The following is a 21,792-nucleotide window of genomic DNA, read 5'->3' on the forward strand; positions in this document are numbered from 1 at the left end:
GCGCCACTGGCCCTCAGACATACCAGCGGGTTTATAGTATCTTCTTTATACACCACTGTAGTAGGGGAGCCCGCGCTTCTCCCAAAGCTCTGGTCGGTACACCGGTGCATCTTGGGAAGTGTAGTTCTACGGTTGGGTAGGGAGCAATGCACTGTGGTCTATGTAGTCCTCATAGAAACTCAACAGCGGGAAAGCCCTATTCTCTCAAGACAGAGAGCCGGGCTTGTTCTCTTTCCAGAGGCATGATGGGAAATGGCTTTTTTTCCCCACCTTCTCAAGTTAGGAAGCCTCGCTCCCCCCCCCCAGCCGCGGCCCGGCGTGGATTCTAATTGGTTCCTCATGGCGCACGCTGGCTCCGCCCCGGCTTCGGCCTCTCGTGATTGGCGGGTTCGGTCCGAGGAAGGGAGGGGGCGTGGCTAGCCGGCTCTTGGATCCCTGTGCGGCGTGCCATGGCGGCGTCTACGGCGGCGGCGATGGCGGCGGCGGCGGCGGCGGCCTCGCCCGCGGTGGGGCCGGGGACAGCCGGCGTGGCTCGGGTCTCCTGCGGGAGAGACCTGAGCTGCGTCCCAGAAGTGGCGGGCACCCTGGGGGCGGTTGCTAGACAAGGGTGAGGAGAGCCACGTGCTCCGCCAGCGACCTTTGACCTGCGGCGTTCGGGCCAGGATGACCTCTGACCCCTACCTGGGGTCACTTGAGGGAAGGGGGAGGGCACGGGCCGGCTTGAAGGCCGTAATCTTCACCCCTGGGATGACCTCTGACCCCAGATCGACCCCCACCCCATAAGACCTACTAGGAGTACAGCTCCCATCATTGCCAGAAAGCGTGGCATGATGGGAGTTGTAGTCCACCTGGAAGTGAGGCTAACATTTTTGTTTTTAAAGTGGCGAGATCTTCAGCTGAGTTATTCTAATACAGTCAGGGGGGGGGGGTATTGTGTGTGTTTTTGTGTGTCTGTCTCACAAATGTATCTCCCAGAGTGCTCCCTCCAAAATTGGTGGGAAATGTTGACTGGGATGGATACTGGTACTTTTCCTACGGGAAAGGGCGGTATATAAATTCAATAAAATTCAAATTCAATTTTAAATATTAGAGAGTTGAAGATGCAGTTGTGAGATAACACCCGTAAGGCTGAAATGGATTTAGTTTTTTTTTAATTTACTTACTTACCAAACTTCTATGTTGTTCATCTGATCCGTGACAGTTGCCTCGGAAGACAAAAATGAGATCGAAAAAAAGCTTGCTAGGTTTTATCTATCAGTCCATCCCTCCTCTATCCTCCATTCATCCATCCATTCATTATCTATTTATAGTGGTACTTTGGAACTCATTGTTAATTGAAGAACGGCTGAAGGATTTGAGTATGGCCAGCCTAGAGAAAAAAAAGTAGGAGGAATCTGATAGCGGTATTCCAGTATTTGAGGGGTTACCACAAAGAATAAGTGGGTTAACCTATTCTCCAAAGCACCTGAAGGCAGGACAAGAAACAATGGATGGCAACTAGTCAAGGAGAGAAGCAACTGGAATGAAGGAGAAACTTTTTTTAAAAATTCCCATTTATATCCCGCCCTTCTCCGAAGACTCAGGGTGGCTTACAGTCTAAGCACAAATCAATGTGCTTAGCAATAGCCTTCATCCTATGTATATGCCTGATTATTAGGGCTTTCGGCCCCCCACAAGCGGCATTATTACAAAGTCAGCTTATTGCCCCCAACAATCTGGGTCCTCATTTTACCTACCTCGGAAAGATGGAAGGCTGAGTCAACCTTGAGCCTGGTGGGACTCGAACCTGCACTAATGGCAGGCAGCTGGTGTTACTTAAGGAGGCATTAGCCCACTGCTCCACCAAGGCTCTTCCTAACAGTGAGGACAATTAACTAGTGGAACAGCTTGCCTTCAGAAATCGTGGGCGCTCCATCACTGGAGGGTTTTAAGAAGAGACTAGACAATCACTTGTCTGAAATGGTATAGGTTCTCCTGCTTGAGCAGGGCACTGGACTAAAGGACCTCTAAGGTCACTTCCATATTCTATCCCTATCCTCACAGTGAGTACCAAGCAAATTTTTCCTGTAAGGAATGATATAGTGAACCACAAGGCATCCAACACCGAGAAGTTCTAGCTTGTGCGTTGAGTACCAAACAAATTATGAGTACCGGGACAAATTTTTTAGCATCAAAATGCACTGAGTACTAAATTGGATGAGTTTCAAAGCAGTTGAGTACCAAGGTACCACTGTGTCTGTGTAATTATCTATCTATCTATCTATCTATCTATCTATCTATCTATCTATCTATCTATCATCATTGTGTATTTAAGTAGATTTGCCAGGAAAAATCATGTTCTGCTATAATACAGAAAAACAGTTGGAAGGGACCTTAGAGGTCTTCTAGTCTAACCCCCTACCTAAGTAGGAGGTCCTATACCATCCTGGACAAAGCGGTTGTCTAATCTTAAAAACCTTCAATGGTGCAGCATCCACAACTTCTGAAAGAAAGCCATTCCGCTGATTTTTTTTTCCCCGTCAGGAAATTTCTCCTTATTTTCTAGGTTGGACCTCTTCATGATAAGCTTCCATCCATTACTTCTTGTCCTTCCCTCAAGACCTTTGGAGAGTAGGTTGACCCCCTTCCTCTCACTGACAGCCCCTCAAATACTGGAAGACGGCTATCCTGTCTCCCCTCGCACCCTTCTATTCATTAGACTGGCCATACCTGGTTCCTGTAAACTGTTCTCAGAGGGTGATTCTGGGTTAGAGAAAAGAGAGAGAAGGAGATCAGTGAGTTCCAGACACCAATGGTGTCTGCTTATGTTGGCCGTCTTATGCTATCTTTGCCCAGTGAGGAGGAGGGCTAGGGTGATCAGCCAAAAGATAAAATGGTTGATAGCTCCCACTGCAAATTTATGTTGCTGTAAGAGGAAATTGCACCGATTGATTAGGTCAACAGCAGGGCAAAGACATTTCCAATATCAGATTTTAACTCTGGTGGTGGCTGAAAAAAGGGGGCCAGAGCCAAAATGGATTTATAATTTAACGGAGATAAGAGTTGTGCACTTAAAAATTAGAAAAGGCAATTAGTTATGACTCGGATTGGCTGCTGAACCTCAAAATGAACTCGTAAGTGGCGTGCGAAATTCAAAGCAGCAACGTAAGGCGGGTCGTCCTCAGTTTATGACCACAGTGGAGCCCCAGTTGTTAAGTGAGACCTTTGTTAAAGTGAATTTTGCCCCATTTTACAACCTTCCTTGCCAGAGGGGTTAAAGCGGATCCCTGCAGGTGGATAGATTAGTAATCCAGTTGTTAAGTGAATCTGGCTTCCCCATTGGCTTTGCTTGTCAGAAGGTCGCAAAAGGCGAATCGAGTGACCTTGGGACACAGCAGCGGTCATAAGTGTGAGCCAGTTACCCAGCATCTGAATTTTGACCCTGGGGGGAGGGGTGCTGCGCTGGTCATAAGTGTGAAAAACGGTCCCAAGTCAAACTTTTTTTCAGGGCCGTTGTAACTTGGAATGGTCCCTAAATGGATTGTGGCAAGCGGAGGTCTCCCTGAATTAACAGCGTACGGTTGAATAAGCAGCGCCATTTCTTGCGTCCAAGGCCTACACCGAATCAACTCTCAAAAGGCCTTCCAGGAAAAAAAAAACCAAAACCAAGCGCGTAGAAACTTCCAGAACAACGTTTCTCAACTGTGGCAAGTTGGAAAATGTGTGGACTTCAACTCCCAGCATGCTCCAGCCAGCCTTGCTGCCGAGGTTGAGAAATAGTGCTGTAGAAACTTATAGGACTAAACGTCGTCCTCACCTTAGGGCAGGGCTGTTCAAACTTGGCAACTTTGTGGACTTCAACTCCCAGAATTCCTCAGCCAGCCCTCAGGGCTGGCTGAGGAATTCTGGGAGTTGAAGTCCACAAGTCTTAAAAGTTGCCAAGTTTGAAGACCCCTGCCTTAGGGGATAAGTAGTAGTAGTAATATAATAATAATAATAGTAATAATAATAGCAATAGTTATAATAATAATATATTATCATAGGGGGAATATATTATTCTTTCTATTCAAAATCTTTTTGGGATAAAATGGCCTTTTGGAGATCCATGTAAGAAGGCTGGTGAGGGTCTTAACGTGTTGTATCAACTCCCACCTCTTTGTAAGGCCACACCTGGAATACTGCATCCAGTTTTGGTCACCACGATGTAAAAAAGATGTCGAGACTCTAGAAAGAGTGCAGAGAAGAGCAACAAAGATGATCGGGGGACTGGAGGCTAAAACATATCGGGAACGTTTGCTGGAATTGGGTATGTGTAGTTTAAGGAAGAGAAGGACGAGGGGGGGACATGATAGCAGTGTTCCAGTATCTCAGGGGCTGCCCCAAAGAAGAGGGAGTCAAGCTATTCTTCAAAGCACCTGAAAGCAGGACAAGAAGCAACGGATGGAAACTAGTCAAGGAGAGAAGCAACCTAGAACTAAGGAGAAACTTCCTGACAGTTAGAACAATTAACCAGCGGAACAACCTGCCTCCAGAAGTGGTGAATGCTCCAACACTGGAAGTTTTTAAGAAGAGACTGGCCAGCCATTTGTCTGAAATGGTATAGGGTTTCCTGCCTGAGCAGGGGGTTGGACTAGATGACCTCCAAGGTCCCTTCCAACTTCTTCTTCTTCTTCTTCTTCTTCTTCTTCTTCTTCTTCTTCTTCTTCTTCTTCTCCTCCTCCTCCTCCTCCTCCTCCTCCTCCTCCTCCTCATTATTATTATTATTATTATTATTATTATTATTATTATTATTATTATTATTATTATTAACGCTTTAGGCACCAGGGTGAATTCAGTAAACGTGTTGTGAGTGTGTTGCAGTCATAGAGTGATTGGCAAGCTGCATTTCCAGGAGTCCGTTGCCAGATCGGATTTTTGCAGATGAAATTCTTCCTTCGCCCCCTCCCTCCCTCCCTCCCCTTCTTTCCTTCCTCTTTTCTATCTTGTTTTCTCTCTCTCCTTCCTCCCTTCCTTTCTCCCTCTTTTCATTTCTTTTCCGTCTCAACTTCCTCCTTCCCTTCTTTCTGCCTAGTTTTCTCGTCTTCCTCTCTCCCTTCTCTGTTCTTTGGTCTCTCATCTTCCTCCCTCCCTTCCTTTCTTCTACTCTCCCTCTCTCCCTTTACTTTTCTATCTTCCTTTCTCCTCTTCTTTCCTCCCTCTTTCCTATGTTCTTTTTCTTCTCATCTTCCTCCTTCCCTCCCTTCTCCCTTCTCTCCTTCCTCTTTTTTTACCTTCTTTCCTCCCTCCCTCCCTCTCCTTCCACTTTTCTATCTTCTTTTCTTCCTCATCTCCCTCCCTCCCTCCTTCTTTCCTATTTTCTTTTGTCTCTCACCTTCCTCCCCTCCCTTCCTCTTTCTCTCCTTCCTCTTTTTTTACCTTCTTTCCTCCCTCCCTCCGAGTTTGGTTTCGTTGTTCTAGCCACGGCCCAAAGTCCACTTTGTGGGGGGGGGGTTCCTGTTGGGCACGGAGGCCAGCAGTGATCTGCAACTTCAGTTGCGGCTGATTCGCTCCAGAGATGCAGCCCAAAACTCTCGCATTTGACATTCCATTTCAAAGCCTGGATTCCTTATCTCTTTCGGATCCTTGCAGTTGTGCAATCTTTCCTGGGCTGCCCAGTTCTTCGGTCCATCTGGCCGTTGTCCCCCCCCCCCCTCGTTCTTTTTTAGTGTAATCTCCCCCCCAAAAAATGTGCAGGGTGCATTTGCAGCGGGGTGGCTGTGATCAACTCTCGATTCAGCAAAAAAAAGCCACATCTTAGGGCACCTCGAGGAGCCGACGGAAAACATTTGGGAATTACAGTCCGTAAATCTTTTATCTGAGGCATTTTGGCCGCCCGTTAGCAGAAAAACAAAACAATTCCGGCGGATAAACATTTGTCTGGAGGCAGTTCCAGGCGTCTTAAGAGCTATCGTAAAACAAAAAAAGAAAAAGAATCTTTTTTTAAAAAAAAACTGCTTTGGAGATGAGCGTCATTGTCACTCTTAATGATATTTTTTCCAAAAAAAAAAAAAAAAGGATACGGGATTTGAGCTGTTCTGAGTTACCCGTATTTCATTCGGAGATTTATTTATTTTTTTTTAAAAAAAATATTGGTAAATGCATGTCGATCAGGATTGTCTGATTGCTCTGATTAGAATGAACGTTACGCCATCTGTCCATTAATACAAAATGCTCAGAGAGGCTTTACAGTTCCGATCGGCAGAACTGAAACGGGCACGGTGCAAATAATAACAGCCATTAGAAAGGAGGAGACAGCGCAGTGGCGAATAACGCGCTGTGGGGAAATTAACATTTCACAGCTCAGCAGGTCAGATGGCCCTCGGTACGAGAAATGACCGTACACGGCAGAAGAAATCCATCAGGGAGAATGGTGGGGTGCTTTAGTTGGGTAAGGCCAGCCATGGAATTCGGCATCCAGTTTTGGTGGCCACGATGTTAAAAAAAGACCTTTTTGAGACTCTGGAAAGAGTGCAGAGAAGAACAACAAAGATGATTAGGGGGCTGGAGTCTAAGATATATATAATAACTAAAAGGTAAAGGTTCCCCCGCACACACGTGCTAGTCGTTTCTGACTCTAGGGGCCGGTGCTCATCTCCGTTTCAAAGCCTAAGAGCCAGCGCTTGTCCAAGGACGTCTCCGTGGTCATGTGGCCGGTATGACTAGACGCCAAAGGCGCATGGAACGCTGTTACCTTCCCACCGTAGTGGTCCCAATTTTTCTACTTGCATTTTTACGTGCTTTTGAACTGCTAGGTTGGCAGAAGCTGGGACGAGTAACAGGCGCTCACTCTGTTACGCGGCACTCGGGATTCGACCCGCCAAACTGCCGACCTTCTGATCGACAAGCTCAGCGTCCTAACCCACTGAGCCACTGCGTCCCTTCTATATATATAACAATGATTATAATAATAATAATAATAATAATAAGAACAACAATAAGAACAACAACAATATAATAATAATAATAATAATAATAATAATAATAATAATAATAATAATAATAATAATAATAATAATAATAGAGTTGGAAGGGACCTCGGAGGTCATCTAGTCCAACCCCCTCCTCAGGCAGGAAAGCCTATACCGTTTCAGGCAAATGGTTGTCCAGTCTCTTCTTAAAAACTTCCAGTGTTGGAGCATTCACAACTTCTATAAAGAACTGGAATTGGGTATGTCTAGTTTACTGAAAAGAAGGACTAGGGGAGACATGATAGCAGTCTTCCAATACTTGAGGGGGCTGCCACAAAAAAAGGGGGGGTGTCAAGCTATCCTTCAAAGCACCCGAAGGCAGGACAAGAAGCAACAGATGGAAACTAGTCAAGGAGAGAAGCAACCTAGAACTGAGGAGAAATTTCCTGACAGTGAGAACAATTAACCAGTGAAACAACTTGCCACCAGAAGTTATGGATGCTCCAACACTGGAAGTTTTTAAGAAGAGAATGGAAGCCACCTGTCTGAAATGGTATAGGGGTCTCCTGCCTGAGCAAGGGGTTGGACTAGAAGACCTCCGAGGTCCATTGGGGTTTGCTTTTTGACTGCCATGTTCTTTTAACAACCACTAGAGAAATAATCAAATCAGCCAAGTCATGTGGATGCTTTGACTTATGACTGTCATGAGATACGACAGAAATTCCAGTCTCCATGACGGTCACAAGTCAAGGCCTACCTGTAGAAGATTCAGAAGTGTTCTTATCCAAGGCTTAGTCCAGGGGGTCTTCAAACCTGGCCCTTTGATGACTTGTGGACTTCAACTCCCAGAATTCCTCAGCCAGCCCTGGCTGTCTAAGGAATTCTGGGAGTTGAAGTCCACAAGCAGGGGTCTTCAAACTTGGCCCTTTGATGACCCCTGCTTGTGGACTTCAATTCCCAGAATTCCTCAGCCAGCCCTGGCTATCTAAGGAATTCTGGGAGTTGAAGTCCACAAGCTGGGGTCTTCAAACTTGGCCCTTTGATGACTTGTGGACTTCAGCTCCCAGAATTCCTCAGCCAGCGTGTCTGGCTGAGGAATTCTGGAAGTTGAAGTCCACAAGTCATCAAAGGGCCAAGTTTGAAGAGCCTTGGCTTAGTCAAGGAAGGTTTTTTTCACAATGCATCTTTGTTATCACATATCAGTGTTTCTCAACCTTGGCTGCTTGAAGATGTGTAGACCATGGCTGGCTAGGGAATTCTAAGAATTGAAGTCCACTCATCTTCAAGCGGCCAAGGTTGAGAAACTATTATCATTTTGAAAGTCTCATTAAGCTAAAATGTAGCTGACTCGTTTGCAGTTGGGTCTGTTGTGGAAATGCCGCCAGCCACGTTGTGTCTTCCAACATCGGGGTCTTCACATGCCTGTTTGTTTGGTTTTTTCCCCCCTCCCTCCCCACCTATTCCGTAGATTTGATTTTCTCTGCATGCCGATTTTCCATCCTCGCTACAAAAGAGAATTTTTCCAGGAGCCAGCTAAACACCGACCAGGACCGCAGACTCGCTCTGATCTATTACTCTCCGGGAGAGGTGAGAACGTCAGGAAACTTGATTTCACTTAATGTCCCTAAACATAGAGGTCAAAAAAATTGCAGGATGTTCTTTCATTATTCGTTCGTTCATTCATTCATATCCCGCCTTTATTATTTTCACAAATAACTCAAGGCTGCAAACACATCCTCCAACAACAACCCTGTGAGGTGGGTTGAGGGACTGGCCCAAATTCACCCAGCTGGCTTTCATGCCTAAGGCGGGACTAGAACTCACCATCTCCTGGTGATTGGACCAAAGTCACCCAGCCGGTTTTCGTGCCTAAGGCGGGACTAGATGATCTTGTGATTGGCCCAAAGTCACTCAGGTGGCTTGCGTGCCTAAGGCGGGACTAGAACTCACCGTCTCCTTTTGATTGGTCCAGAGTCACCCAGCTGGCTTGCGTGCCTAAGGCGGGACTAGAACTCACTATCTCCTTCTGATTGGTCCAGAGTCACCCAGCTCACCTGTAATTTATAAAAACGTACCTGGAGATCCGGGAAGCTTAATTAAGGCTTTTCTGTTTTTCTAACTTCACTTACACACAATCCTGGCCTGTTTTGTGCTACCACGAACAAAAAAAACTAAAAATGAGAAAATAGTGGAATTGCTTAATTCCTGGTGAATCCTTAATTAAGTCGGTTTGGCGCAGATATTATTCATTGTTACGAGTCAGATTTTTCTAGCATGTGATTTGGGTGGTTTTAACCTGCCTACACCATTCCCAGCATAAACCAACTTCCATGTTTGTGCGAACGTACCCAATACCTTGTTCCTCCTTAGACTGGAACACGCTGATTGTGGGAAAACTATCGCCGTGGATCCGGGCAGATTCCGAACTGGAGAAAGTTCGCAGGAATTCGGAGGCGGTGAGTGACCTTGGCAAGGGAAGACGTATCGTGGATGCTTCGGTAATGCAGACACATTTTTTTGTATGGTGGCAACAAGAAGCGAAGAATAACCTCGGAGAATATAATTTACTGGGCTAGTCTTCTGAATCCATGGATTCAGAATCAGTTACAGAATGCATGGGAAAGGATGGGAACATGTAGTCTGGATTTAATTTTGCGTCAGAAACAATTATTTTGACAGATGATGGCTGTAGTCACTTCAGAGCTACTGTAAACAGTAGTTTAGAGAAGGGAATCTCCAAATTTGGGAACTTTTAAGACTAGTGGACTTCAACTCCCAGAATTCCCCAGCCAGCTGGCTGGCGAATTCTGGGAGTTGAAGTCCACTAGTCTTAAAGTTGGCGATTTGCTCGCTGGGGAATTCTGGGAGTTGAAGTCCACTAGTCTTAAAGTTGGCGATTTGCTCGCTGGGGAATTCTGGGAGTTGAAGTCCACTAGTCTTAAAGTTGGCGATTTGCTCGCTGAGGAATTCTGGGAGTTGAAGTTCACTAGTCTTAAAGTTGGCAGTTTGCTGGCTGGGGAATTCTGGGAGTTGAAGTCCACTAGTCTTAAAAGTTGGCAATTGGCTGGCTAGGGAATTCTGGGAGCTGAAGTCCACATGTCTTAAAGCTGTCAAGTTTGAAGACCCCCGGATTAGTGAATTGGAGGCATACAGGTGGTCCTTGATGTACGGCCGACGCCTTCACATGAACGCGGTGTCGATTTATTTATTTATTTATTTATTTATTTGCCAGAAACCAGCATTTACTTCCAGTTTCTGGCCAAAACCACTTCTTGCCACCGTTGTTAAGCGAATCACTGCAGTGGTTAAATTAGTTGCCGGGTTGTTCACCGAATCCGGCTCCCCCCCCCCCGACTTTGCTTGTCAGAAGGTCGCCAAAGGGGATCGCGTGACGCGGGGAGACTGCTGCGACCGTCGTAAATACGAGTCAAGTTGCCAAGCCCTCTGAATGTTGATCACGTGACCGTGGGGGATGCTGCAACGGTCATAAGGGTGAAACACTGGTCCTAGGTCACCCGTGGCAACTTTGAGCGGTGGCTCAACGAAGGCTTGTAAATCCAGGAGAGTGTGCAGGACTGCAAGCTGTCATCTTAATATCTCTGATTTTTTTTTTTTCCATTGCAGGCCATGCTGGAGGAGCTGAACTTCGGGGCTTATTTAGGCCTCCCCGCTTTCCTGATTCCCTTGACCCAGGCGGACCACCCCAACTTGGCACGTGTCCTGTGTAACCACATCCATACCGGCCACCACACCTCCATGGTACGTCCAGCGAGATATCTGTCGTCTGTCTCAGATAAGATGTCACCACAACCAGAGACCCGCACAACGTCTACGGTGCCCGAGCTGATAACGTCGTTTCCTTCCTATTTAAATTTACATTTATTTTCTCTTCTCATCGAGCAAAAGCAGGGACGATCTTAGCAAGAAATAACTTCAAGGGATGTGACAATTACTCTTAGAGCAGGGGTAGGCAACCTTGGCTCTTTTATGACTCGTGGACTTCAACTCCCAGAATTCCTGAGCCAGCCACGCTGAGGGAAAAGGGAGAGTTTTCCAAGCTGAGCCGTGCCGGCTGAGGAATTCTGGGAGTTGAAGTCCACAAGCAGGGCTCTTCAAACTTGGCCCTTTTGTGACTTGTGGACTTCAACTCCCAGAATTCCTCAGCCGGCGTGCCTGGCTGAGGAATTCCGGGAGTTGAAATCCACAAGTCACAAAAGGGCCAAGTTTGAAGAGCCCTGGTCTAGGGTCTCCTGCCTGAGCAGGGGGTTGGGCTAGAAGACCTCCAAGGTCCCTTCCAACTCTCGTTATTCTCTGCATTATTCATACACGTGTAAACCTATCCACCGCAGACTTAAGGCTCCTTTTCTTTCTCCCGCGCCAGTTCTGGATGCGAGTGCCGCTGTTGGCCCCAGAAGATCTGAGAGATGATGTGATTGAAAACGAGGCCCTGCAGGCCGGGGAAGACGACTGCGTGGGCGAGGAGAAGACCTGGCAGTGGTAAGTGAGAAAAAAGTCTTTCTTCCAGGGAAGTTTGGCCGATGTTTGAAATACGAGATGAACTGAGCGATCAAATCAAGTTGCTCAAGCGGGTTTGAGTAGCTACTCAGCTGCCGAGATTGTTCTCGATTCAACGAGCACGGTTGGGGCCCAGAATTTCTGCTGTTTTGAGTGAGTTTTGCTCCGTTTTTACGTTTCCTGCCACCGGGGTTAAGTGAATCACTGCAGTGGATAATCAAATAATAATAATAATAATAATAATAATAATAATAATAATAATAAATAATTATAATAAAATAATAATAATAATAATAAATAATTATAATAAAATAATAATAATAATAATAATAATAATAATAATAATAATAATAATAATAATAATAATAATAATTTAATTTCTATACTGCCCTTCTCCCGAAGGACTCTCGGCAGTATACAGGGCAATACAATAAAATACAACATACAAAAATTAAAAAATATTAAATATTACAGCCCAATTCAATACATTAATACAATAACATTAAAATACCCCTAAACCCATCAGACCAGGCCGGCTTGTTCAAATAAATATGTTTTTAGGTTCCTCTTTGAACACCTCCAAGGAAGAATATAGCACCACTTTGTATGGCAGCCTGTTCCACTGGCTGATAACTCCTACGCCAGTATGGAAAGGTTTGTCTGAAGGGAAGGGAACATGATATGTCATCCATGTGCTTGGAGCTTTCATAAAAAAGTAAAATCATGGAGTATTAAAAATGATTAATAATAAAAAATAATAAAAAAGTAACCCGGTCGTTAAGCGAATCCGGCTTCCCCCGTTGACTTGGCTGGTCAGGAGGTCGCAAAAGGGGGAACCACGTGACCGTGGTACGCTGCAACGACCGTCACAGATAGAAAATCGGCTGCCAGGCATCTGGATTTTGGTCACGTGATCATCAGGATCCCGCAGAGGTCGTAAGTGTGGAAAACGGCACTTTTTCAGTGCCATTTCAACTTTGAATGGTCACTAAATGAACGGTTGTAAGTCGAGGACTACTTGCATGGGACGAATCAAACCGTTAAATTAAGTTTCTCAAGAACTTCAAATAGCTACCGAGTTGTAGAGGTAGTCCCCGACTTACGGCCACAGCTGGGAAACCAGAATTTCTGGTTCTAGGCAAAGTTGAGTCGCACCCAATTTTGTGGCTTCTTTTTCGCACGGCCGGTAAGCGAATCACACTGTTGTTTAGCGGATCCAACTTCCCCCATTGACTTTCCTTGTCGGAAGCCAGCTAGGGAGGGCGCAAATGGCAATCACATAAGATGCTGCAACCGTCGTAAGCACGAGGACCGGTTGTAAGTCAGTTTTGTTCAGTGCCGTTGCAACTTTGAACGGTTGCTAAGCGAACGGTTATAAAGCGAGGACTACTTGCATTCCTAGGAATAAGTCTCGCTGGATCCGAAATAAAGTGCTGAATTCAGTTAATTCACCACTATAATATAATTTATCTCAAGAGAGAAGTCAAGTCAAATGTGGCCTTGGATTATTCTCTTAAAAACCACGTGTTCCTATTTGACAGTACAGGTTAGTCCTTGACTTAACAACAGTTCGTTTAGTGACTGAAAACAAACTTAGGACCGTTTTTCCCACTTAACGACCATTGCAGCATCCCCAGACTCAACATTCAGACACTTGGCATCTGGTTCATAGTTACGACGGTTGCACTGTCCCGGGGTCATGTTAATCCCTTTTTTTGCACCCTCCTGACAAGCAAAGTCCCTGGGGAAGCCAGATTCATTTAACAACCGTCTGATCACCTTAATGACCGCAGCGATTCACTTGACAGGAAAGGTCGTAAAATTTGGCAAAAACTCACTTAACAGCCTGTCTCACTTAGCAGCCGACATTTCGGGCACCATTGTGGGTTGTAAGGCGACAGCTTTGTTTATTTATTTTGAGTGTTTCCTCTGTAAGAGGAAACGGCCTCGAGGCGCTACTTTTAGGCAGCTTTGAAACACAAACAACAAATCTGTTACTATTGTGAGGATTGTGAAGTGGGGAATTGCTTATTATTCCAATTAGTGAGTCATCTCCTGGCGATTGTCACCCCACACCTGCTAATTTTGTGAGCCCTTCCTGGCGAAAGAGAGAGACAGAGGGAGGGAAGGAGAGAGAGAGATAGAGGGGGGAGGGAGTGTGGGAGAGAGAGAGAGGGAGGGAGGGAGGGAAAGGGAGAGAGAGGGAGGGAGAGAGTGTGGAAGAGAGGGAGGGAGAGGGAGGAAGAGGGAGGGAGCGAGGGAGAGGTAGGAAAGAAATGTGGGAGAGGAAGGGAGAGAGGGAGAGGGAGGGAGAGGGGGAGTGTGGGAGATGGAGGGAGAGAGAGAGGTAGGTAGGGAATGTGGGGGAGGAAGGGAGAGAGGGAGTGGGAGAGGGAGGGAGGGAGTATGGGGGAGAGGGGGGGAGTATGGGGGAGAGGGGGAGGGAGAGAGGTAGGTAGGGAGTGTGGGAAACAGAGGGAGAGGGAAGGAGCGAGGGAGAGGGAGGGAATGTGGGAGAGAGGGAGGGAGAGGGAGTGGGAGAGGGAGGGAGAGGGAGTGTGGGGGAGAGGGAGGGAGAGAAGGGGAGGGAGAGGTAGGTATGGAGTGTGGGAGATGGAGGGAGAGAGAGAGGGAGCGAGGGAGAGGTAGGTAGGGAATGTGGGGGAGGGAGAGAGAGGGAGTGTGGGGGAGAGGTGGAGGGAGAGAGGTAGGTAGGGAGTGTGGGAGACGGAGGGAGAGAGCAAGGGAGAGGTAGGGAATGTGGGAGAGGGAGTGGGAAAGAGAGAGGGAGAGAGGGAGAAAGAGGGAATGTGGGGGAGAGGGGTAGGGAGAGAGGTAGGTAGGGAGTGTGGGAGAGAGAGAGGGAAAGAGAGAGAGATGGGCAAGGCCGGTCTTTCTTGAGTGCCCCAATTCGCTCCCTTCTTTTTTGCAGGTGGCACAGCTTCCGAACATTGTGCGACTACAACAAGCGTGTGGCTGTGGGTAAGTGCCGAGACGAGAAGTTCCCGCGCCGTTTCGCTTCCTCCCGCTGATCAACTTTCTGTTCCCTTTCTTGGCAGCGCTGGAGGTGGGTCCAGACCTGCCATCCAACCACGTCATCGACCGCTGGCTGGGCGAGCCAATCAAAGCAGCCATCCTACCCACCAGCATCTTCTTAACCAATAAGAAAGGGTTTCCTGTTCTTTCTAAGATGCATCAGCGTCTGATCTTTCGCCTGCTTAAAGTAAGTCTTTCCCCCCAACCTCTGTTGGGTTTGTCCTCTTTTCGGTATACACAGACACTATCTATCTATCCATCCATCCATCCATCCATCCATCCATCCATCCTTCAGTTTTTCTCAACTCTTTTCCAGAACAGGCAAATGTTTAATTCCTTTTAACTTTTGTATTTTTTGTATTTTATACATTTGCCCTGTTCACCGCCCTGAGTCCTTCGGGAAAAGGGCGGTATATAAATAAAATAAAATTAAATAAATAAATAAAATAAATAAAATAAAATAAATAAAATAAATAAATGCTGATAATGTATACCACTTTTTGTTTAGAAATAGCAATAGCACTTAAGACTTATATACCGCTTCACAGCACTTTACAGCCCTCTCTAAGGGGCTTACAGAGTCAGCCTACTGTCCTCCCCCCCTCGCCCCCCCACAAAAACCATCTGGGTCCTCATTTTACCAACCTCGGAAGGATGGAAGGCAGAGTCAACCTTGAGCCGGTCAGGATCGAACTCCTGGCAGTCAGCAGAATTAGCCTGCAATACTGCATTCTAACCACTGCGCTGCCACGGCTCATAAATGAATGGTCGTAAATCGAGGACTAACTGTATATGTCCCACAATTATTTTGAAGCTAAAAGTAAAAAGTTGGGCAAATGAAAAAAAAAAAGAAGTCTGGCGCTTAATTGGCCTGCGTGACTCAGAAATAATCCTCCCGTCTCTGCTTAAAGCTGTTCTTATCTTTTCTCCTTGCTCTGATTGCTTCTCCGCATCTATTTTTATATACAGATACATATACATATATACATATATATACACATATATACATCATACATACACACACACATATGCATATATACATATACACATACATACATATATATAGGTAAAGGTAAAGGTTCCCCCGCACATGGGTGCTAGTCGTTTCCGACTCTAGGGGCCGGTGCTCATCTCCGTTTCAAAGCCGAAGAGCCAGCGCTTGTCCGAGGACGTCTCCGTGGTCATGTGGCCGGCATGACTAGACACCAAAGGCACACGGAACGCTGTTACCTTCCCACCGTAGTGGTCCCTATTTTTCTACTTGCATTTTTACGTGTTTTCGAACTGCTAGGTTGGCAGAAGCTGGGACGAGTAACAGGCGCTTGCTCTGTTACGCGGCACTCGGGATTCGACCCGCCAAACTGCCGACCTTCTGATCGACAAGCTCAGCGTCCTAACCCACTGAGCCACCGCGTCCCTTCATACATACATACATACCTACATACATACATACATACCTACATACATACCTACATACATACATACATACATACATACATACATATATATATATATATATATATATATATATATATATATATATATATATATGGGACACGGTGGCTTAGTGGGTTAGGACACTGAGCCTGTTGATCAGAAGGTCACATGGCCACGGAGACGTCCTTGGACAAGCGCTGGCTCTTTGGCTTTGAAACGGAGATGAGCACCGGACCCTAGAGTATGTGCGGGAGGAACCTTTACTTTTACACACACACACACACACACACACACACACACACACACACGTGTGTGTGTGTGTGTGTGTGTATATATACACACACACATATATATAAATCTAAATCTAAATAAATAAATATACTGCTCAAAAAAATAAAGTGAACACAAAACTATTCATTGTGTTGTTTAAGTGTTCCCTTTATTTTTGTGAGCAGTATTTGTGTGTGTGTGTGTGTGTATGTATGTGTGTGTGTATGTGTGTATATATAAAAAAGGTAAAGGTTCCCCCGCAAATGCGTGCTAGTTGTTTCCGACTCTAGGGGCCGGTGCTCATCTCCGTTTCAAAGCCGAAGAGCCAGCGCTTGTCCGAGGACGTCTCCGTGGTCATGTGGCTGGCATGACATACATATACATATACATATACATATATATATATATTAATCATGCATTTTTATTTTATTTTATTTTTTGCTGGAAGCTGTGAACCTCTTATTTTTTTCCCCCTCACTCAGCTTGAGGTGCAGTTCATCATCACCGGAGCCCACCACCATCCGGGAAAGGAATTCTGCTCTTACTTGCAATACTTGGAGTATCTCAGCCAGAATCGCCCACCTCCTTCCGCTTATGAGCTTTTTGCAAAAGGTTATGAAGATTACCTGCAGTCTCCGTTGCAGGTGAGTCTTCCATTCTTGGCATGTTGGACCGAACCTCAGAAAGATTTGGGGTCCGGAATGTCCCCAAAGGAAAGGATCCTGCAAGGCAATTAAAATGCCCCAAAGGTAAAACTTTATGGGATACACCGTCTCGGAACCGAAGAAGCAAAACCAGCTCTGGTTTTCCTGCGCAAAAGCTTGCTTAGTTAAACAGTAGGTTCCCTTTGGCTCCACCTGCTGGGTGTTTACATTGTCCAATAGTAATGTTTCTTTTGGTTATGGGAACAATCCACTTCTCCTTCGAGCACCTGCGCTAGTGACCTTGGTGTTCTCGCAGGCTCTCGCGGTCCATGAATTCTGTTTCCTCCCTTCACTTTCTACCCCTCCCCGATTTCCTACGGCAAGTTGATCAGCGTTAGAAGCTAGCAGGCATCAGACCGGCTCAATCTTGACGATGCCTTAATTACAGGTAGTCCTCGATTTACGGCCACAACTGAGTCCAAACGTTCCACTGCTGAGCGAGACAGCTTTTGACAACTCTTGAGAATTGCCCCGTTTTACGACCTTTCCGGCTGCGGTTGCTAAGCGAATCCCTGCAGTTGACATCTTAGTAACCCGGTTGGGAAGCGAATCTGGCTTCCCCCTTGTTGACTTTGCTCGTCAGAAGGTCGCCGGGACGCCGCGACCATCGTAAATACGAACCAGTTGCCAAGCGTCTGAATTGGGATCACGTGAACCCAGGGATGCTGCGACCGTCGTTAAGTGTGAAAAAGGGTCGGTTTTTTTCCCCCTGGGCCGCTGTCACAACAAACGTTGGCTAAATGTATCGGTCGTAAGTTGAGGACTGCCTGTATTCAAAATTATCTCAAATATTGAGGAGGGAAGTTGTGCTCTGCCAATTTGCTCCTTGCCTTCTGTGGATTATCCCCGATTCCAACGCCTCTCCTTGGTTCTTGATCCCAATAGCCCTTGATGGACAACCTGGAGTCCCAGACTTACGAAGTCTTCGAGAAGGACCCAATCAAATACTCCCAGTACCAGCAGGTCAGTTCTCAAGAGGTAGAGGGGGCGATTTGTTGAAATAATGAAAAAGTCTATAACTGTTGTGATTCCGTGCCAGCCAGTGGACCCGGCAGTTTAGTCTGGGGAATCGGAGGAGGAGGGGAGGGGGGCCTGGAGAGCCATCAGAGGTTCTGATGAGTGCCGGGACTTCCAATCTGATGAAGACCCTGGCCCTTTCCCTCGTTCTCAGGCTGAGGCCCAGCTGTTCTGGGAAGCTGAGTCAGACTCTGGGGACTCACAGCTGGAAGACATCGTAGACCAGCGATGGCCGAGTGCCCAAACTGCAACCTAAAACTCACTTATGTATCATTGGGTGACGGGTGGTCAGTATGATAGATAGATAGATAGATAGATAGATAGATAGATAGATAGATAGATAGATAGATAGATCTTGATTGTCATTTTTTACTGTGGGTACAATGGCACACATTAAAACTGAAATTTAGTTGCTTGCTCTCAAAGCGTACACATACATAATGCACATTTAAACATGCTATATACAACCTATGTATAGGCCAGTGATGGCGAACTTTTTAGAGACCGAGTGTCCAAACTGCAACCCAAAACCCACTTATGTATTGTCGGGTGCCGGGTGGGATAGGCCCATTGGGTGGGCGTGGCTGCGGTGGCTACGGCAGACTGGCTGGGACTAAAAAGTTCAATCAATCAATTCCAACTTTGCCAGATCTTTTTTTTCCCAGCGAGAGGTTGAAATTGATTGATTGATTGAATCTTTTTGCACACGACGGCAGAGGCCTAAAGCGAAAAGGTTTTATAAATCCCAGTTGAAAGGTTAGGACTGGGGCGACGGCTCGCGTGCCCACAAGAGAGGGCTCTGCGTGCCACCTGTGGCACGCGTCCCATAGGTTCGCCACCACGGCCATAGATACTCGCAAACGCCGACAGGCAAGAAGAGCAGGACAGAGGGAGGCAATGGGGCGACTCCAAGGGTGAAGGAGAAAGCATTGAGAAGCCACCCCTTGGGGCTGCATAATAAAAAGGGAAGGTGTGGGCGGTGCTGGCTGCTGAAGGCAACCATTTGCAAAGGACTCCAGTTTTGTGGGATCAGGTTCTGATTGCCTTGCCTGTGAACAATTCTCGGGTTTGAATCGTGTTCTGTTTGCCTTTGTTTTGGGGACATTTTGCAGGTCTGTAAGTAATATTAAAAGGGGTTTGTTTTTCCTGCACTTCCAGCCTACTTGTTGGAAGAGGGGTTTGTCCTAGTGAGTTAACAAGGACTCAAGTAGGCTGGGACAGAACAATAACAGCCTTCCCCAACCTTTTGGGGTTTGGCGTCCAAGAGCTGGGGGAGGGGGCAATGAAGGGATGGTTTTGTGGGGACAGGGTTTGTGTGCTCAAATGCACGCACGTGTGCACAAAAACCCATTGCTCGTGAGAGTGGCGCCATGAGTGCTCACACGAACGGGGCTGTGAATGCCCGCGACACTCATACAAATGGGGCTGCGAATGCCCATGGTGCTTGCATGAACCGAGGTCTGCACAAAACCTGCATCCTTTTGCACCAACTGGAGCTTCCGGATGCTCTTCAGGGGCTGCCCCATTGAAGAGTGCGTTGCAATAGTCAAGACGGGTTAGGCTGATAGGGTGAAGAATACGATACATAGTCTTATGCAACTGGCCCTTTGAGGGCAGCCCTAATGCTCGTGTGACCCTCAATGTTCTGCAACCTTGGCTCTTTTATGACTCGTGGAGCATGGCTGGCTCAGGAATTCTGGGAGTTGAAGTCCATGAGTCATAAAAGAGCCAAGGTTGGCTATCCCTGTTCTAGACCAGAGGTCCCCAACCTTTTGAGCACCAGGGACCCGTTCCGTGGAGACAGGTTTTTCCGCAGACCGGAGAGTGCGTGGTTTTGTATGCTGCCTGCATCTCGCGGATGGGGTTTTGTTTGTGCGGATCGGTTGCTGGCATGCCGCGGCCCGGTACTGGTCCACAAACCGGGGTTCGGGGACCCCTGTTCTAGATCGGGAAAACTAAAGTTGTGTTGCTTTTTTCTGTTCAGGCGATATACCGGTGCCTCTTGGACCGTGTTCCCGACGCGGAGAAAGAGACGAATGTCCAGTGAGTAGGAACCCCAACGTGGAGGCAGGCCTGTGTGTGTGTGTGTGTGTGTGTGTGTGTGTGTGTGTGTTCACAATCCTTGGACGTAGGTTGACAAAATGTGTCAGATACATCTGCCTCCTCTTTGCCGCGTTTCAGACCTCCTACAAAAGTGTACCACGTCGTCCTCGACTTAACAGCCATCATGGAAGGCCTCCCCATCATGGTCGTCAGTTGCAAAGCTTGTAAAACTCTCTCATTTTTGCAGCGGTCATTAAGCAAATCCGTGGTCACTAAGTGAACCCTGCTGTGGTCAGTGGTTTGCAATGGGCCCGTTTTGCCGACCACTGGGAGCAAATCGTTGTCAAAGGCGGTCACGCGACCACAGGACGCTGCCAATGGCTGTAAAGGCGGGCTGGTTGCCAAGCAACCAGATTGTAGTCACATGACTGTGAGAGAGAACCTTCAGGTCTTCAAATAGGGATTGTAAGACACACACCCCTTCCGTTTAGGCCTGTCGTAACTTCGAGCAGTTGCTAAGCAACCGGTCCTAAGTCAAGGAGTTGACTTGGGACTGGTTGCTGAGGAGTTGTTTGAAGTTGCGATGGACTTACCGTCCTTGACCTGCGACCAGTTGCTCAGAAACTGTTCGAAATTACAACGGACCCACTGGGGGTGGGCTACCTGCATCAGGGATGCAAGGGTACCTGTCAATCATCCTGGGTCCCTTGGATTAAATAATATTAGTGACTACAGGTAGTCCTCGATTTATGTTGACAGTGGGACCCAAACATTCGGTTGCCAAGCAAGGCAGTTGTTAAATGAGTCCTATTCCATTTTACTACCTTTTTTTTTTTGGCCACAGTTGTTAAATGAGTTCCTGCGGTCGTTAAGTGAATCTGGATTTCCCACTTGACTTTGCCTGTCAGAAGCTATCTAGGAAGGTTGCAAATGACAATTTCGGGACTCCGGTTGCTGCAACACCGGAAATACATGACAGTTGTCACCCAAATTTGAATCCCATGACCGGGGGGGGGGGAGGGGAGGAATGCTACAGTGGTCATAAGTGTGAGAACTGGACATATGTCCCCTTTTCAGTGTCGTTGAACTTCAAACGGCCATGAAACAAAAGGGTTGTGAGTCGAGGACCACCCATAATAAGCTGAAATGTGGCTTCTCCCTCAATTTTTAATCCTTTTTTTTCTACAGCAATAAAGCAATAATGTCCCAGGTAGGCCTCGACTTACGACGGTTCCTTTAATGACCGAAGTTACAGCGGCACTGAAAAGGACTCACAACCGTGTTTCACACTTAACGACCGTGGCAGCATCCCCCGCGGTCACGTGATCGGGTTTCTGATGCCTGACATCTGACTCGTATTTACGACGGTCACAGCCTCCCGGGGTCACGTGATTCCCCCTTTTGTCACCCTCTGGCAAGCAAAGTCAATTGGGGGGGAGGGAGAAGCCCGATTCACTTAACGACCGTGTTCCATGCTCAAGTTCAACGATTCGCTGAACCACTTTGGCAAGACTTTGGTAAAAACGGGACAAAATTCCCTCAACCGTCTCGTTGAGCCACAGCCGAAATTTGGGGCTCCGTTGTGGTCGTTTTAAGTCGAGGACTGCCTGCTGACCCCTTCCAGTCCCTGGAACACAACATCACACCACGCAGCTCCATCCAGCATTACGTGGCTGGCGGCTGTGCGATCCGAGACAAACTCATTTTAAAATAAAAGGGGCAGCTGGGCAAATACCCCAATGCAAAAGTCACCTTTTTTTAAAATTAGAATTCACTTTTAAGCACATTCTCTACACACACACACACACAGACACACACAAACACACCCGCCAATTCCCCTTTTT

General features: G+C 46.9%; 1 protein-coding gene across 1 annotated transcript in view; it reads left to right on the plus strand.

Moving 5' to 3' along the window:
* The first annotated feature begins 427 nt into the window (after positions 1-427).
* Positions 428-21,792, plus strand: part of PRMT5 (protein arginine methyltransferase 5) — a 32,471-nt gene continuing 11,106 nt past the window's right edge. The window contains exons 1-10 of the mRNA XM_083377677.1: positions 428-607; positions 8,395-8,513; positions 9,297-9,382; positions 10,551-10,685; positions 11,308-11,423; positions 14,374-14,423; positions 14,501-14,664; positions 16,667-16,828; positions 17,774-17,851; positions 19,890-19,948. Of these exons, the coding sequence (XP_083233803.1) occupies positions 450-607; positions 8,395-8,513; positions 9,297-9,382; positions 10,551-10,685; positions 11,308-11,423; positions 14,374-14,423; positions 14,501-14,664; positions 16,667-16,828; positions 17,774-17,851; positions 19,890-19,948 (1,127 nt within the window). The 5' untranslated portion in view covers positions 428-449. The remainder of the gene's footprint in view (positions 608-8,394; positions 8,514-9,296; positions 9,383-10,550; positions 10,686-11,307; positions 11,424-14,373; positions 14,424-14,500; positions 14,665-16,666; positions 16,829-17,773; positions 17,852-19,889; positions 19,949-21,792) is intronic.

This window comes from Vipera ursinii (assembly GCF_947247035.1).
Source record: "Vipera ursinii genome assembly, chromosome: Z".
NCBI classification, from domain to species: domain Eukaryota; kingdom Metazoa; phylum Chordata; class Lepidosauria; order Squamata; family Viperidae; genus Vipera; species Vipera ursinii.